At 43.1% G+C, this 17257-nt stretch overlaps 2 protein-coding genes across 20 annotated transcripts in view; one reads left to right on the top strand and one right to left on the bottom strand.

The window, feature by feature from the left end:
• The window catches only part of ZNF382 (zinc finger protein 382), a 31328-nt gene extending 15324 nt beyond the window's left edge, over positions 1–16004 (bottom strand). The window contains exons 1-5 of one of the 17 annotated variants that reach the window (XM_074386497.1): positions 9083–10720; positions 6483–6556; positions 3968–4001; positions 3415–3566; positions 2434–2526 (exon numbers count right to left, since the gene is read on the bottom strand). In XM_074386497.1, coding sequence (XP_074242598.1) covers positions 2434–2526; positions 3415–3553 — 232 coding nt within the window. In that variant the 5' untranslated portion in view covers positions 3554–3566; positions 3968–4001; positions 6483–6556; positions 9083–10720. Of the gene's footprint in view, positions 1–2433; positions 2527–3414; positions 6557–8978; positions 10722–15906 lie in introns of those variants that run through there. The other 16 variants (XM_074386499.1, XM_074386498.1, XM_039466188.2 and 13 more) reach the window with 16 other exon arrangements.
• An 81-nt stretch (positions 16005–16085) lies between these two features.
• Positions 16086–17257, top strand: part of ZNF529 (zinc finger protein 529) — a 31587-nt gene continuing 30415 nt past the window's right edge. The window contains exons 1-2 of one of the 3 annotated variants that reach the window (XM_039467117.2): positions 16292–16381; positions 16984–17050. In XM_039467117.2, coding sequence (XP_039323051.2) covers positions 17037–17050 — 14 coding nt within the window. In that variant the 5' untranslated portion in view covers positions 16292–16381; positions 16984–17036. The other 2 variants (XM_039467118.2, XM_010347987.3) reach the window with 2 other exon arrangements.

The following is a 17257-nucleotide window of genomic DNA, read 5'->3' as shown; positions in this document are numbered from 1 at the left end:
GTTCATCAAAAGACCCATTAAAATGAATATGCAAGCCATAGACTAGGAAAAATATTTGTAATACAAACATTGAACAAAAGATTTCTATCCAGAATATGAAAGAATTTCTACTACTCAAGGAAAAATAAATAATACCTAAATAAAGAATGGATAAAACACTGGAACAGGGCTGAGCACAGTGGGTCACACCTGTAATCCCAACACTTTGGGAGGCCAAGGCAGGCGATTGCAAGGTCAGCCTGGCCAATGTGGTGAAACCTTCTCTCCACAAAAATATAAAAACATTAGCCAGGTGTGTTGGCACATGCCTGTAGTTCCTGCTACTCAGGAGGCTGAGGCAGCAGAACTGCCTGAACCTGGGAGGCGGAGGTTGCAGTGAGCCAAGATTGCACCACTGCACTCCAGCCTGGGTGATAGAGTGAGACTCAATCTCAAAACAAATAAACAAACAAATAAATAACAACAACAACAAAACACTTGAACAGGTGCCTCTGATATAAAACGCACTTGAGAAAGTCTTCAACATTATTAGCCATAAGATAAATCTAAATTAAAACTGCAAAGATATACAACCAGAATGCCAAAATGACCAGAATGGGCAAAATGAACATAAAATGTAGAAAACAATGTGGGTTAATCAAAATTCTCTTTTTCTTTTTTCTATTTTTTTTTTTTTTTTTGAGTTTCGCTCTTGTTAACCAGGCTGGAGTGCAATGGCACGATCTCGGCTCACCACAACCTCCGTCTCCTGGGTTCAGGCAATTCTCCTGCCTCAGCCTCCTGAGTAGCTGGGATTACAGGCACGTGCCACCATGCCCAGCTAATTTTTTGTACTTTCAGTAGAGAGGGGGTTTCACCATGTTGACCAGGATGGTCTCGATCTCTTGACCTCGTGATCCACCAGCCTCGGCCTCCCAAAGTGCTCGGGTTACAGGCTTGAGCCACCGCACCCGGCCCCAAAATTCTCATACAGTGCTGCTGAAAAGTCTAAAATGGCATAGTGGTTTTAGCTACTAAACTACTAAGGTAGTTTCTAAAAGAGTCAAATATGCATCTGCCTTATGAATCAGCAACATCACTGCTAAGTATTTACTGAAGAAAAATAAACATGTATGTCCACAAAAATATTTTTACAAGAATTATAGCAGCTTTGTTCATAATAGCTCTGAACTAGAAATATCCCAAATGTCTTTCAACAGGAGATGCATAAACTGGTATGTTTATATAATGGAAAACTATTCCACAGTTAACAAACTACTTATGCATGCAGAAAAATGTCTAAATCTCTCAGACATGAAGCTGAGTGAAAGAACACAGACATGAACAAGGTTTACAATAGACAAAATGAATCTATGTTTGTAGACATCACAACTGTGATTGTCCTAGTGGGAGAAACTGACTTGGAAGAGACCTGATGGAATTTAATGAGTTAATGAAATTGTCTTTTATCTTGATTGGAGTGTGAGATACATGGGTTTATACTTCCGTCAGAACTCAAAGAACTTTACACTTTAGATCTATATGTACATTACACCTACAAAACATGGACTAGATTCTTGGTAAGGCAATAATAGCCAACATTTCCATAAACACAGGCAAACGAGGAAAAGATTTGCATGGGTAGAGATATTCATACCTAAAATTTACATTTTAGAGGCATAAAAGTCAGCCATGTATAGGTACTTTACAGATCTCAGGTCTTTAAAAATACGATGGCTACTATAAAAAACATAGAAAATAACAAGTGCTGGTGAAGAAATTTGCAACAATGAGGCAGCTGCTATATAAACAGTATGGTGATTCCTTAAATATTAATCACAGAATTGCCATATTATCCAGCTAGTCCACTTCTGAGAATATACCCAAAAGAACTGAAAGCAGGGAGTAAAACTGATATTTGTACAACCACATTCATAGTAGCATTAGTCACAATAGCCAAAAGATGAAAGAAACCCGACTGACCACTGATGGATGAATGAATAAGCAAAATGTGGTATATACATACAACAGAATATTAATCAGCATTAAAAAGGAAGGAAGTGGATGAACCTGGCGGACATTATGTTAAGTAAAATAAGGCTATGTGATTCCACTTATAAGAGGTACCTAGAGTAGTCAAATTTACAGAGACAGAAAATGCAATGGTGTTTAGCAGGGCTAGGGAGCAGGGATAAAGGGAAGTTATTTTTAATGGGTACAGAGCTTCCATTCTGCAAGATGAAGAGCTCTGGAGATGGATGATGGTGATGGTGATGGTTACACAACAGTGTGAATGTATTTGATGCTACTGAACTATATGTTTAAAAAGTTTAAGATAGTATATTTGATGTTATGTGTATTTTACCCACAATAGCAAAAATAGATCCCTAAAAACATTCAAAGGCTTGAACTACTTGAAATTTAATGTTCACTAGACTTCATTTATAGACTCACCTAGGTAGCTGTAACTTGGAAAAATTCTCTGTGTCCACAGCTCCTCTCCTTGTTCCAACTTGCGGATCATATCAGGCTTAGTCATGTGAAACCCTGGTGATGAAAAGTGAGACTTGGTCTAAAGCTGTTTGACTTTTAAACTTTTGAAGATAAAGATACGACTTCAAGGTAGTAGATGAGGTATACATTAATGTCTTACTAAAGTTAATACCTTACACTACACAAGTGATGATATAATCATACTTTCTTTTCTTTTCTTTTTTTTTTTTTTGAGATGGAGTTTCGCTCTTGTTACCCAGGCTGAAGTGCAATTGTGTAATCTCAGCTCACTGCAACCTCTGCCTCCGGGTTCAAGCAATTCTCCTGTCTCGGCCTCCCAAGTAGCTGGGACTACAGGCACGCGCCACCATGCCCAGCTAATTTTTTTGTATTTTTAGTAGAGATGGGGTTTCACCATGTGACCGGGATGGTCTTGATCTCTTTACCTTGTGATCCACCCGCCTCGGCCTCCCCAAAGTGCTGGGATTATAGGTGTGAGCCACCACGCCCGGCCTTTTTTTTTTTTTTGAGATTGTCTCGTTCTGTCACCCAGGCTGGAGTGCAGTGGTGCAGTCTCGACTCACTGCAACCTCTGTCTCCCAGGTTCAAGTGATTGTCATGCTTCAGCTTCTTGAGTAGGTGGGATTACAGGCATGTGCCACCACAACCAGATATTTTTTGTACTTTTTAGTAGAAACGGGGTTTCACCATGTTGGCCAGGCTGGTCTCAAACTCCTGGCCTCAAGTGATCCACCCGCCTCGGCCTCCCAAAGTGCTAGGTTTACAGGCGTGAGCCACTGAGTCCAGTGATATAATCATATTTTCTGCTAAAAAAAAAAATGGATTCATCACTTCTAATCCCTGAAATTGAAAGTTCTATATGTTTCAGGAAATCATGGAAGGAGATGCATGACACTGAAAGATTCGAGGAATGTTTCTTACCCACAGCTATGAAGTGGCAATAGTTTTCCAACATCACATCCCTGTAGAGGGCCTTCTGAGCAGGGTCTAGTTGTTGCCACTCTTCCTGGGTGAAGTCCACAGTAACATCCTTGAATGACACTGATCCCTGTAAGGGCATACTCTAGTTCATCCTGAAGTGATCGGAAATGGGTGAGAACTAGATGTTGGAGACCTAAGTTCTGACAATGTTTACTGGTCAGACTAGTTTCCTAATTTATGTTTTATATTGTATAAAATTCTCTCTGAAAATATATCCATCTGTATTTACTCATAATCTGATACTAAACATACTGATATCACACTATTTGTCCTGAATGTGACTGGTTGCCTGATAGACCAAAATGAATAAAACTCTGACCCTACTCATGAGAAGTTATAGGCTAAGAGAGAGGCATACATGTAAATACATGCACTTAGTAGGTTTTATAGATGCAATGACAGAAATACGTACAAGGTAAAGGATCACAAAGCAAAGAAAAATTTCATTTTGTACTCTGAGGCTTCATTGAGGACATAAAAGTTTTGTACTCACAATGAATTTGTTTTGTAGGAATACAGGGCATCAGCTTTTAAAAATTCACGGGGAGAAAAAAACCAGTTAGTAAATCAGGAAATAGCAAAAGGTACAGTATGTTAGGAAACAGTCTTTGAGTTCTAAGAAGGAAAAGATACATGGAAGTAGGCAGTGGGCATATTATGACATGATACTAGATTTTTTTTCCTACAGAGCAGTGGTCTTAAAGATGTACTGAACATATTCCCAACATTGTAGCTATTTATAAACCATCAGTAGTCATTTAGGAAAATCTACATTGTTAATGATTACTGCTCTTGAATGAATGTAAACTGTTAGTATTTTATTTCCTTCCAGTATACTATCTTGTATGTTCTACTGTGATGCATGCCCTACTTTGAGTCTGTTGCTTTAAGGAATATAAAGAACATGAATAAACAAGTTGACATACATGTTATGTGATAAAAGTTTTGAGGCAACGCTCCTGAAGACTGGGGAAGGCTTAATGTATGTTAGGTGGGAATGACAATTAAGTAATCATGGTTAGAGATGTCTCCTAGATTTAGGTAGTATCAGCAGGCTGACAGACGATAACGGCTCCTATATGACCACCATTACAACAGAGATGGTCGTAAACTGGCTGTACAGTGGAAAAGATACAGGCATGTTATTTGCATAGGCAGATGCATTGCTGCTGGGACTATAAAGTGAAAATGAGAAACAGAAGAAAATGTAGGCTGTACCAAAGGAAGTAATGAGGCAAACCTTGGAAATGTACTTTAAGTGTCTGTGGAACATACAGGTGGTGATAGCTATTTGAGGTTGAATATATGGTTCTGACACTCTGTACAGAGGTATAGAAATGGAGACGGGTATTTGAGAGTCACTAGAATCAGACTGTGTAGCCTTCAGAGTGAATCTGATTGTGCATAGAGAAAAAGAGACTCTGAAGAGAAGAGAACCAATTAGCATCTGGGGAAAACCAGTACTTTAAAGGTTGGTAGATGAGGCAACAAGGAATTTTCTTTTTCTTTTTTTTTTTTTTGAGACGGAGTTTCGCTCTTGTTACCCAGGCTGGAGTGCAGTGGCGCGATCTTGGCTCACCGCAACCTCCGCCTCCTGGGTTCAGGCAATTCTCCTGCCTCAGCCCCCTGAGTAGCTGGGATTACAGGCACACGCCACCACGCCCAGCTAATTTTTAGTATTTTTAGTAGAGACGGGGTTTCACCATGTTGACCAGGATGGTCTCGATCTGCTGACCTCGTGATCCACCCGCCTCGGCCTCCCAAAGTGCTGGGATTACAGGCTTGAGCCACCGCGCCCGGCCTTCTTTTTTTTTTTGAGACGAAGTTTCCCTCTTGTTGCCCAGGCTGGAGTGCAATGGCACAATCTCGGCTCACCACAACCTCCACCTCCTGGGTTCAAGCAATTCTCCTGCCTCAGCCTCCCAAGTAGCTGGGATTATAGGCACGTGCCACCACGTCTGGCTAATTTTGTATTTTTAGTAGAGACGGGGTTTCTCCATGTTGGTCAGGCTGGTCTCGAACTCCCGACCTCAGGTGATCCAGCCCGCCTCGGCCTCCCAAAGTGCTGGGATTACAGGCGTGAGCCACCATGCCCGGCTAAAGAGGAATTTTCTGAAAGATATGGAAAAAGGACAAAGTACTGTTTGATCAACAAGAGAGTTTTCTAACAGTGGCCTGCCATATGCATTTCCTTCTCCTGCACCCGCATATAAAATTAGAAGAGACTAAAAAGAAAATAACAAATCTCTAACAGCACTGGAATACTGGAAAGGTTTTCACTGGCAGGCCACAATTTGGAAGAACAGCTGGCAGACATTAATAAAACAGGAAGATCAGAGAGAAGGAACGCAAAACCTGTTTCCTTTACAAGCTTGCCATCAAATTGCTATCCTAAACACCTCATAAAGCAGGACATCTTTCCACAAACTAATGCTAAGATCTGTCACTTCTATCTCCCATCGTATCATTGCAAAACTTAGGTTAGCAGAGAAAATCAAGGTTTTTTTTTTTTTTTTTTTCCCCATATCTGCTCTTTGACTACTTCAACTTAGATCTCAAATCAGCATCAGGACAAGTTAAATTCATTCAAGCCAGATATTCCCATTTAAATCAAGACAATACCTTTCTGTTCCAGCAGTTTGTTTGTGAGAAGACTGAGAAAGGAGATGATGAATGATGCACCCAATGAATATGTACAATTAGAAGGTGCACTTGGGGAAGGCTTACGTTGAGCTGGTTGGAATGGAGAAATTCTGAACAGGGCTGGGAATAGGGTGAGGCAGGTAAAGCACCTAGAAATGAAAATTTAGGAAGGCACAGACCTGAGGGTACCCCTTAAATATTTCACCTCATGCCACTTGCCAGCCTCATCCTAATCTGGGCCCTGACTGAAGACTAGTTTCATGGAATCAAATCCCAATATTCAGGAAGGTTAAAGGATAGGGAAGCTCATGTTCATATACCATGAAAAAAAAAAGTTATTTCAGAAAGAGGAAACGTCATCTCACCTGAGACATGGCTTTGAGATTTCTAAGAGATGAACCTTCTCTTTTGAGCTCTTCTCTTGGAAAAGGGAACAGTTCTGAGAAAGCAAAGATGGAGGATACAAGTATGTGAGACCATACTTGACCTAGAACTCCCAGAATAACTCAGTTAAATCTGCATGAACGTTCACTATTTTAGGACTTGTCTACACTGTGTACCCTTCAGATGTCCAGGATGGTGGTTAGTGGGAAAATGGACAAATCCTGCTCCTTCACAAACACGAGAAACCTAGTCTCTTGGTAAGGTAGACAGGCTTCTGGGGAACATGTTAATAGCTTCAAGACAGGGAACATCATGTTTTTCCTCTGCAGTTCTGCCTTCTATCTCCCATTAAACACAGGTTTATGGTATATTTCCAAATGGTTCTTTATGGACTTTTTTGCCAATTTACACTGATAGCAGTGCATGAGAATATCTTCCCAACCCTTGATAAAGACAGTTGACAATTTTTAAATCTTCGTATATCTGGTCTATATTGCAATTGAGAATAATCTTTTTTTTTTTTTTTTGAGATAGAATCTGGCTCTATTGCCCAGGCTGGAATGCAGTGGCATGATCCTGGCTGATTGCAACCTCCGCCCCCGCAGGTTCATGTGATTCTCCTGCCTCAGACTCCCAAGTAGCTGGGATTACAGGTGCCTGCCACCATGCCCGACTAATTTTTGTAATTTTAGTAGAGACGGCATTTCACCACGTTGGCCAGGCTGGTCTGGAACTCCTGACCTCAAGTGATCCACCTGTCTCAGCCTCCCAATGTGCTGGGATTGCAGGCTGAAAATAAGCTTCTTTTTAATAAGTTTAAAGACATTCTTTGCTGCGACAGCATCTCCTTACAGTGTGCTCACTTTTCTCTTGGCTTTTTATTTCCTAATTAGCTGATATTATCTTCTGTTTTTTTTTTTTTAAATGTAACAAATTGACCCTTTATTTATTTTAGGTTGATTAAAAAACTTTTCTTTTTCATATGACTATTAAAGGGTCTTTGCCTTGCGAAGATATTTTTCCCCTATGTTTTGTGGTTTAGCAATACCACATATTGCATAATCCACATTTCCTCAATTGATGTGAAATGCCATCTTTATCATATATAGTATATTCCCTTTATACTTGACAGTTTCTGCCCTTTCTATTTAATTTCTCTACTTCATCTCCTTATTGAGTCACCTGTGTCACACCACTGAAGTAGTATAGTAGTACAGTATAGTTGAAAAGCTGTTTTTTTTTTGAGACAGAGTCTCACTCTTGTTGCCCAGGCTGGAGTGCAATGGTGCAATCTTAGCTCACTGAAACCTCTGCCTCCCAGGTTCATGCGATTATCCTGCCTCAGCCTCTCAAGTAGCTAGGATCACAGGCATGTACCACCATGCCCAGCTAATTTTGTATTTTTAGTAGGACAAGGTTTCTCCATGTTGGTCAGGCTGGTCTCGAACTCCTGACCTCAGGTGATCTGCCCGCCTCAGCCTCCCAAAGGGATGGGATTACAGGGGTGAGCCACCATGCCCGGCCCACAAAATAACTATTTCAATTATTACAATGAGACAGAACTTATTAAAAAGTATCAAATACTTTTTATTAGCTTAGCATGCCTGAGGGAGTAGGAAACCTCCCTCATATAGAAGTGTTGAAAGTAGTAGGTATGTCAGGCATGGTGGCTCATGCCTGTAATCCCAACACTTTGGGAGGTCAAGGGGGTGAATCAGTTGAGTTCAGGAATTTGAGACCAGCCTGGGCAACATGGTGAAACCCCATCTCTACTAAAAATACAATGGTGGCAGGCGCCTATCATCCCAGCTACTTGGGAGGCTGAGGCAAGAGAATCGCTTGAACTCTGGAGGCAGAGGTTGCATTGAGCGGAGACCATGCCACTGCACTCCAGCCTGGGCGAAAGCAAGACTGCGTCTCAAAACAAACAAACAGCAACAACAACAACAACAACAAAAGTGGTAGTTATGGTAAAATTGGTTTCGTTTTCTTAATTTTTTTTTCCTGCATGTCCCCAGTGGAACGCTATTCTTTTCAACATATTGGTTTTCGTTAACGTGGTGTTTCCAGGTAATGAATCTTAGCATCTGGGAATTATGAAAATCACCTCTTCCCCTCTGATACTGTTACCTCTATTTTATTTGGTAAATTGCTACTTTAGTTACAAATTTGGAGGCAGGCTTGATGGCTACTACTCAGATAATCAAATCTTACATAACCAACTAGCCATGGTCATAACAGAGTTCCTCAATCATTCTAATACTTAGGTTACCAAGGACACAAAACCATCAGGTAGGTCACAAACACGTGCAGAGTCACAGTCAAACATCCTTCAGAGAACCACCAACCTACAGGCCCCACTTGTCCATTCACAACCTCAGACAGCAGCTAACACGATTCTAGGCAAAGTCTCAATCACATTCACAAATCACTTTCAATTCTCCACACGAATAGACAGTCTCAAATGCGACTCACACCTAATCTAAAAATAGACACATGCAGAGGAAACCTTGCGCAGCAACACGACTCCGGCCACTTTCCACACGCAGTCGACCGCAACATCCCAAATAGAGGCAAGCACCTAAAATGCAGCAGGTTGGGCGCAGGAAGCCACCCCTATTCGGCGCGCGCGCGCGCGCACACGCAGCGCCCGCTCCGCGCGGGAACTCGCCGCCAGCGACGGCGCTTCCGCGGGGTCAGAATGCGCAAAATCCCCCTTAGCTGAGCTCGCTCCGGGTCACCCTCAAGGTCACGCCCACGGACCACGCCCGAGGCCGGGCTAGTACAGATCGGAGCGTCTGGATACCGCGGTCCCGGTTCCCTCCTCAGAATTACCGGGCCCGACTCGGACTCTTGGTTACCTCCCTGGCCTCCCCACCCGGTTCCGCGTCCTCAGACAGCGCTTCCGGATCGGAGCTCCTAGTGCCCTCCTCGGCCTCCTCAGCACCCCTGGCACCCACCAAGCCTCACCCCCGGCCCAGGGTGAGTCGTCTGCGCCTGCGCACTCGCGCGTGGGCCTGAGCTCCCAGGAGTCTTCGGGGCGGGCAGTTAAGCGCCGAGCGCTGATTGCCACTGCGCTCCCCTCTGTTTGCACCCACGCCGGCTCTGTTCCGGTTGAGACTACACTTCCCGAGGACCCGGCTCCCTTCTCCGTTGACCTGGCAGTCGTTTTCCGTGTGATGAGTTGAGGTGACCCGGTCTGGATGCGAGGAGCTCACGACAGGGGAACCCGGGTTCCTGGGACGCGGATGGGGCTTGTGGAGGCAGAAGCCCCAGGGCTGTGTGCAGGTCACCTGCTGGGGAGGAGGAGTGTGTGATTGTGTTTGTGTGTGCGGTTCTGTAGCTGCGTTCGTGTGTGGTGTGATTGTGAGTGGGCGCGCCTGTGACGGGGCCGGGGGTGTTTGCACACGGGGGAGGCCCTGGACTGTCCCCGATTGGGCCCGCCCGACTGAGTGGGGGCGGGGCCGTTTGTGTGACGGCGCTGAACGGTGACTGTGAATGTGTCGTGCTGTGACCAGTGATCCTGTGGCAGCGATGTTGTGACCCACTGGAGACTGTGATCAGAACTGGCCCGGTGCAGCTTCTGTAGAGTTTGATTGCTGCAGTTCTGGGGCTCAGGAATACGTGGACAAGATCCCCGGGTGTCTTGATCTGTGTCTACGGAAGACTCCGAGACCTTCTGTCTAAAGCATGGCCTCTGTTGCTTTCATAATATATAATACACAGTGGCATGCAGCCTCGCCAACCCCTGGGGCCAATTTTAAGTTAACGTGGTTTCTCGGAGTTTGTTGTGCTGGGATTTCTCTCATTGCCTCAGTCATTTCACCTTCTAACCACATTGCAGTGTGCAGTCAAATGGCGATCAAAGGGGAAGTTGGATGTTAGATCCGGAATGAAGGTTCCAACTGAAAAAGCACAGCCTTGTGTTTCATACAGACAAGGCTGTGTTCTAATATACACAGCCTTGTGTTTGATATTGAGATGTTAGAGCTGGAATTGCTCAGATAGTTTTGCTCCCAAGGCAGGGTTCTGGGAAGGTATGATATTGAGGACCCAAGACTAGGATTTCTTCCTCTAAAGCTTCCCCAACCCCCAACCCTTTTATTTTGAGACAGGGTTTTGCTCTTGTTGCCCAGGCTGGAGTGCAATGGTGCGATCTCGGCTCACTGCAACCTGACTCTCAGGTTCAAGCGATTCTCCTGCCTCAGCCTCCCCAGTAGCTGGGATTACAGTTGCCTGCCACCATGCCTGGCTAATTTTTTTTTTTTTTTTTTTTTTTTTTTTTTTTGGTATTTTTAGTAGAGATGGGCTTTCACTATGCTGGCCAGGTTGATCTCGAACTCCTGATCTCAGGTGATCCACCCACCTCCGGCTCCCAAAGTTACAGGGATTACAGGGGTGAGCCACCCTGCCTGGCCTTTTTTTTTTTTTTTTTTTTTGAGATGGAGTTTTGCTCTGTCACCCAGGCTGGAGTGCAGTGGTACTATCTCAGTTCACTGTAACCTTCGCCTTCCAGGTTCAGGTGATTCTCCTGCCTCAGCCTCCAGAATAGCTGGGACTATAGGCACATGTCACCACATCCAGCTAATTTTTGTATTTTTAGTAGAGATGGGGTTTCATTCACCATGTTGGCCAGGCTGGATTCAAACTCCTGACCTTAGGTGATCCACCCACCTCGGCCTCCCAAAGTACTGGGGTTACAGACAGGCATGAGCCACCATGCCCAGCCAAGGTTTTATCAATTTTGTTGCTTTTTTCAGAGAATTCACCTTTAGTTTGGCTAACTATATATCTCTTTCATTTATTTTTTTCTCTCATTATTTCCTTTCTTCGTTTTTAAAAATTGTGGCAAAGTATACATGTATGTAAACTTCACCATCTTAACTATTTTTGAGTGTACAGCTCAGTAGCATTAAGTATATTCCCATTTTTATATAACCAACGTCCACAATTTTGTCATCCTATAAATGTGAAACTATATCCATCAAACAACTACCCTTTTCCGCTGCCTCCAGCCCCTGGCAACCACCACAAGAAACCTACAAGCTCTCTCACTACAAGCGTTAATAGCAAAAAAGTGGGAGACCAGTAATACTTTGTGATTTTATAAGCTGGACTACTCTAGATACCTCATATCAGTGAAATCATAAGTAGTTATCTTTTGTGATTGGCTTGTTAGAATAATATCCTCAAGGTTCAGCCACATTGTAGCATATGTCAAAATTTCCTTCCAAGGCTGAATATTACATTGTATATGCATGTATATGCCACATGTATTAATACATGTATATGCCACATGCATTAAGTCTGTTTTGTGTTGCTATAAAGGAATACCTGAGGCTGGGTAATTTATAAAGAAAAATGGTTTATTTAGCTCATGGTTCTGTAGGCTGTACAAGAAGCATAGTGCCAGGCAGCATCTGTTCCTGGTGAAGCCTCAAGAAGCTTATAATTATGGCACAAAGCAAAGGGAGAGCTAGCATATCACATGGCAAAAGGTAACAGGAGGTGCCAGGCTCCTTTAAACAACTAGCTATAGGGTGAACTCATATCCATGGGGAGGACACCAAGCCATTCATGAGATCCACTCCTATAATCCAACACCTCCCACTAGGTGCCACCTCCAACACTGGGGGTCACATGTCCACATGAGATTTTGAGGGAACAAATATTTCAAGTCATATTACCACATTTTGTTTATCCATTTGTCCATTGATGGACATGTGGGTTGCATCTATTTCTTGGCTATTGTGAATAATGCTGCTATGAATTTCCTGTTTTTTAATTTAAGTACTTAACATCCCTCTCAACCCTGCTTTAGCTGTATCCTTCCCATTTTGATATGTTGTGCTGTCATTTTTTCATAGTTCAAAACATTTCTACGTATTTATTCAATGATCTGTAGATTTAAAAGTTGTTATTTAATTTCCATGTATTGAGGGATTATATGGGTTTCTTATTACTGGTTTCTCACTTACATTCCCTATAACATGGCAATCTTTTGAAGTTTATTGTGACTTATCTTATAGTCCAGCCTATAGTCTATTGTGGGGGCTGTTCATGTACATGAATAGAATGTAATTTTTCAATTTTTGGTATGGTGTTCTTCAAAGAACAATTAGGTCATGTTGACTGGTGTAGTTGCTGTCTTCTATACAGTTGTCCCTTGCTATCCACAGGGTACTGGTTCCAGGACACCTTGTGGATACGAAAACCTGCAGATGCTCAAGTCTGTTACATAAAATGGTGCAGTATTTGCATATAACCTATGCACATTCTTCTGTACACTTTAAATCATCTCTAGATTTTTTAATAATACCTAATAAAATATAAATGCTGTGTAAATAATTGTCATACTGTATTTTAAACTTTGTATTATATTTTAGTATCATTGTGTTTTTTCCTGAATATTTGTGCATTGCTATTGGTTGAATCTGCATATATGAAGAGCTCATTATATATGCTATTGAATTTGACTACAATGCTATCAATTACTGAAATATAATTGTAGATTTCCAATTACGCTTGCGGATCTATTTCTTTTGTTCTGTTAGTGTCTGCTTCATTAAATTTAACACTCTCATTATTGGTTCATAACAGCGTACATATTCCTGATGAACACATAGAGTCATGTGCCACATAACAACATTTTAGTCAATGATGGACACATAGACAATGGTGGTCCCATAAGATTACAATGGAGCTAAAAAATTCCTGTCACTTACAGACACTGTCATGCAACATATCACTCACGTGTTTGTGGTGATGCTGGTGTAAACCTACTGTGTTTCCAGTTGTATAAAAGTATAGCACATACAATTATGTATAGTACATAATAGGTAATAATAAATGATTACTAGTTTATATATTTATTGTACTATTTGTATTATTATTTTAGACTGTACTCCTTCTAATTATTTAAAAAAAAAAAGGGTAACCTCAGCCAAATCCTTCAGGAGGCATTGTTTTCATGGGAAATGATCACTTCATACATATTATTGACCCTGAAGACATTCCAGTGGGACAAGATGTGGAGGTAAAACACAGTGATATGGATACTGTTGACCCTATGTAGGCCCAGGCTAAAGTGTGTGTCTTTGTTTTTAATAAAAAAGTTTAAAAATAAACATTTTTAAAATAAAACATTTTTAAATAGAAAAAAGCCTATAGAATAAGGACATAAATATTTTTGTGTTGCTATGTAATGTGTGTTTGAAGTATTATTCAAGTAATAAAGATAAAAAATAGCAAGTTTATAATGTAAAAATATTACAGGAAGCTAAGGTTAATTTTTTATTGAATAAAGAAAACTTTAAAAAATAAATTTAGTAAAGCCTAAGTACTGCTTGTAAAGTTTATAGTAGTGGACAGTAATGTCCTATTCCTTAGCATTCTCACAGCTCACTCACTGACTCACCCAGAGCTTCAGTCCTGCAAGCTCCATGCATGGCAAGTATCTTACACAGGTGTGCCATTTTAAAATATTTTAGTCAGTATTTTTACTGTACGTTTTCTATGTTTAGAAACACAAATACCACTGTTCTATAAATGCCTATAGCATTCAATACAGTAATACGCTATACAGGTTTGTAGCCTACGAGCAATAGACTATATACCATATAACCCAGGTATGTAGGCTACCCCACTTCTGTTTGTGTCAGTGTACCCTGTGATGCTTGCATGATGCAATCACCTAATGACACATTTTTCAGAATGTATCCCTGTAGTTAAGTCACAAATGTATATGCAAATTCCCAATCACCTGCTCTTTTATGATTGTTACTTCGTTATCTCCTGCTGTATACATTGTTTTGAAGTCTATTATCAGATATTACTATTGCTACGTCAACTTTGTTATACTTAATGTACATCTTTTTCTTTTTTTTTTGAGACGGAGTTTCGCTCTTGTTACCCAGGCTGGAGTGCAATGGCGCGATCTCGGCTCACCGCAACCTCCGCCCCCTGGGTTCAGGCAATTCTCCTGCCTCAGCCTCCTGAGTAGCTGGGATTACAGGCACGTGCCACCATGCCCAGCTAATTTTTTGTATTTTTAGTAGAGACGGGGTTTCACCATGTTGACCGGGATGGTCTCGATCTCTTGACCTCGTGATCCACCCGCCTCGGCCTCCCAAAGTGCTGGGATTACAGGCTTGAGCCACCGCGCCCGGCCTGTACATCTTTTTCTTGACCAATTTTAAGTAGATGAAATCTCACAGACATTAGGGTAAACTGAAAGAGAAATGTGGAATTCTGGAACTGACAATTACACAACTGACTGGAAAGGACACCAGCAAACTTTCCGGTGGTGCTGGTGCTGTAAACCAAAAATAAAATCCTAAGCATCCCCCAGGCCATCTGAATGGACCCCTCCCCTTGGCCAGGGCATTCCTAACCTGAAAAACTAGTAAAGCCATGATGGAAAGGCGGGAGTGGGTGGGTCAGACATGCCTTATTATACCCTCCCTCATTTTGGAATTACTGATAGAAAAGACTCCAAGTCTGAAAAGAAACACAATCTATTCTCTGTGAAGCTTGCTATCTGGAGGCTTCACATGCAAGATGAAATCTCGGTCTGCACAACCCCCTATCTTAACCCAGACATTCCTAAGTCTTTAGTCAATAACTCTTTCAACCTATTGCCAATCAAATAATCTTTGAATCTACCTATGACCTGGAAGGCCACCCACCTTCCAGTTTCCCGCCTTTCCGGAGGGAATCAATGTACATTCTGCGTGTATTTAATTAGTGTCTCATGTTTCCCTAAAAGGTATAAAACCACATATATCGCAACTACCCTGGGCACAGGTTCTCAGATCTCCTGAGGGCTGTGGCACCTGCCACTGGTCACTCATATTTAGCTCAGAATAAATCTTTTGAAATATTTTAGAGTTTGAGTCTTTTCAACAGTGTAAAACACGCACTAGGGCGGGGACACACACACACACACACACACACACACACACACACACACACACACTGAGCGCCCGCTACCTGCCAGATTCCATTCTGGAGCTTTCTTATGGTGCAAAACGGACAAAAACTCCCAGTCGCCCTCAGGTTCACGATCACGGATCACAGAGTGGAGCAAAACCTTGCCCGACCCAGGATCCGAGTTCTCAGCTCGACCCTCCCCAGCCGAAAGCTGGTACTCGCTTCAGGCCTTCCCAGCCCTGCCCTCCGATTTCTTCTTCGGCCTCCCTCAGCCTGGAGTCCGGGTTTTCTCCCCGGCTGAGCACCTAGGTCGGCGACTCCCTTTTACCCTCCCCGGTCCGGGCTTCTGGTTCCAGAAGTGGAGCGGGGGCCACCCAAACTTCCGGGGCTCCCCAACGGCCAGCCTCGGCCCAGCTTCCTGTTCCCCATTCCGCCCTCCCCAGCCCGGGTTCTCGATTACTTCCTAGACTTCACCTTGCAGTCGGGGACCACCAGCTGCCTCTCCCGCGCCTGGAAGACGCGCAGCGGCAGCCGCCGCCGAAGACAAGGGTCTGCGCACTCGGAAACGACAGAGGTCTGCGGCGTGGTGCGGCCCCTGCAGCCAGCCGGCTCCGCTTGAGCATCAGGCCGCTTTCGTTGCTGGACTACGTTTCCCACAGGCTCCAGGGCCGCGATGAACTTCGACCTTTGCTTCCCTTTCCGGTGGTGTCGTGGTTTTTGAGTTAAGCCTGGTGAGTCGAGGTGACCTGGGCCGGGATGCGGGAGGAGCTCGCGGCGAAGTGGCCCGGTGCAGCCGGGCGAGGTCGGTCCACGTGGAGCTGGGAGCCTCAGGCTTCTGTACACAGAGCTGCAGACGATGGTTGTTGGTGCTGTTATTTGTTACGGCGTCATTGTGGGGGGTGTGTGTGTGCGTGCGCCGTGGCTTCGGTTTGATCTGGCTTATAGGATGGTGAGTAGGGGCGGGGTCTACCGTGTGACAGCACCGTTGTGACCAACTATAAATGTGAACGGGGTGGGGGGTTTTGTTTTTGTTTCTCCATGAGCCTGTAGGAGTTTGTTTTGGGTACAACATCATTTTTCCGACACTGTCTGTGATGTAATCTCTTCATGAGGTCTTAGACACACACACACATGCATATATATAGATAGATATAGATTAGATAGATTACATAGATAGATTAGATAGATAAATGAAGTTGAAGTTTCCTGGGAAGAGATGAGGGGGGAGGCATAGGTGTAGTATTCATTCCTGGGATAACTCCCCTTGCATGCATTTGGAGGTCATTTATACATTAAAGAACTACATAAAGTATTTCCTGAGCTGTGTCCTCTAGAAACTTATGTGAACTTACTTCTGTGAACTTAAGAGTACAGCTGTAGGTATTGGTCGTACCTCTTTCTCTGACACCGGGAGGAGTCAACAGTATTCTAGTTTCCCTCTTCGATCTGGGTGTGTTTGTTGTATGTGGATCTTTTCTGGTGGTGAACAATGTGTTCTTATTTTAACTAGTCCAGGATGTCATGACCCCTTTCTCCCTCTTGGTTATGTAGTTCTGGAAGTGAAGGCCCCCTGAAGTGGAAGACAGCATTGGTACTTATTAATAATGGCCAACTCAAGGTTAGTTTTTTTGTTATGTCAGATACATTTTCTTTCCTGCCTTTCTTCCACCTTCCCTCCCTCCCCCCACCTTGTCTTTCACAGAACATAGACTCCTTTCCTTCTCCAAAATTGTCCTGTCTAATTGTGACCTGTTGGTGTACTTGGTCCCTTAGCCGTCCCTTCCCAATGAACAAGACCGTAGAGTTGGGTCCCCTTGTCCTCCAG

This window comes from Saimiri boliviensis, chromosome 14, assembly GCF_048565385.1.
Source record: "Saimiri boliviensis isolate mSaiBol1 chromosome 14, mSaiBol1.pri, whole genome shotgun sequence".
Taxonomy (NCBI): domain Eukaryota; kingdom Metazoa; phylum Chordata; class Mammalia; order Primates; family Cebidae; genus Saimiri; species Saimiri boliviensis.
This window is presented reverse-complemented; position numbering and strand designations above follow the sequence as displayed.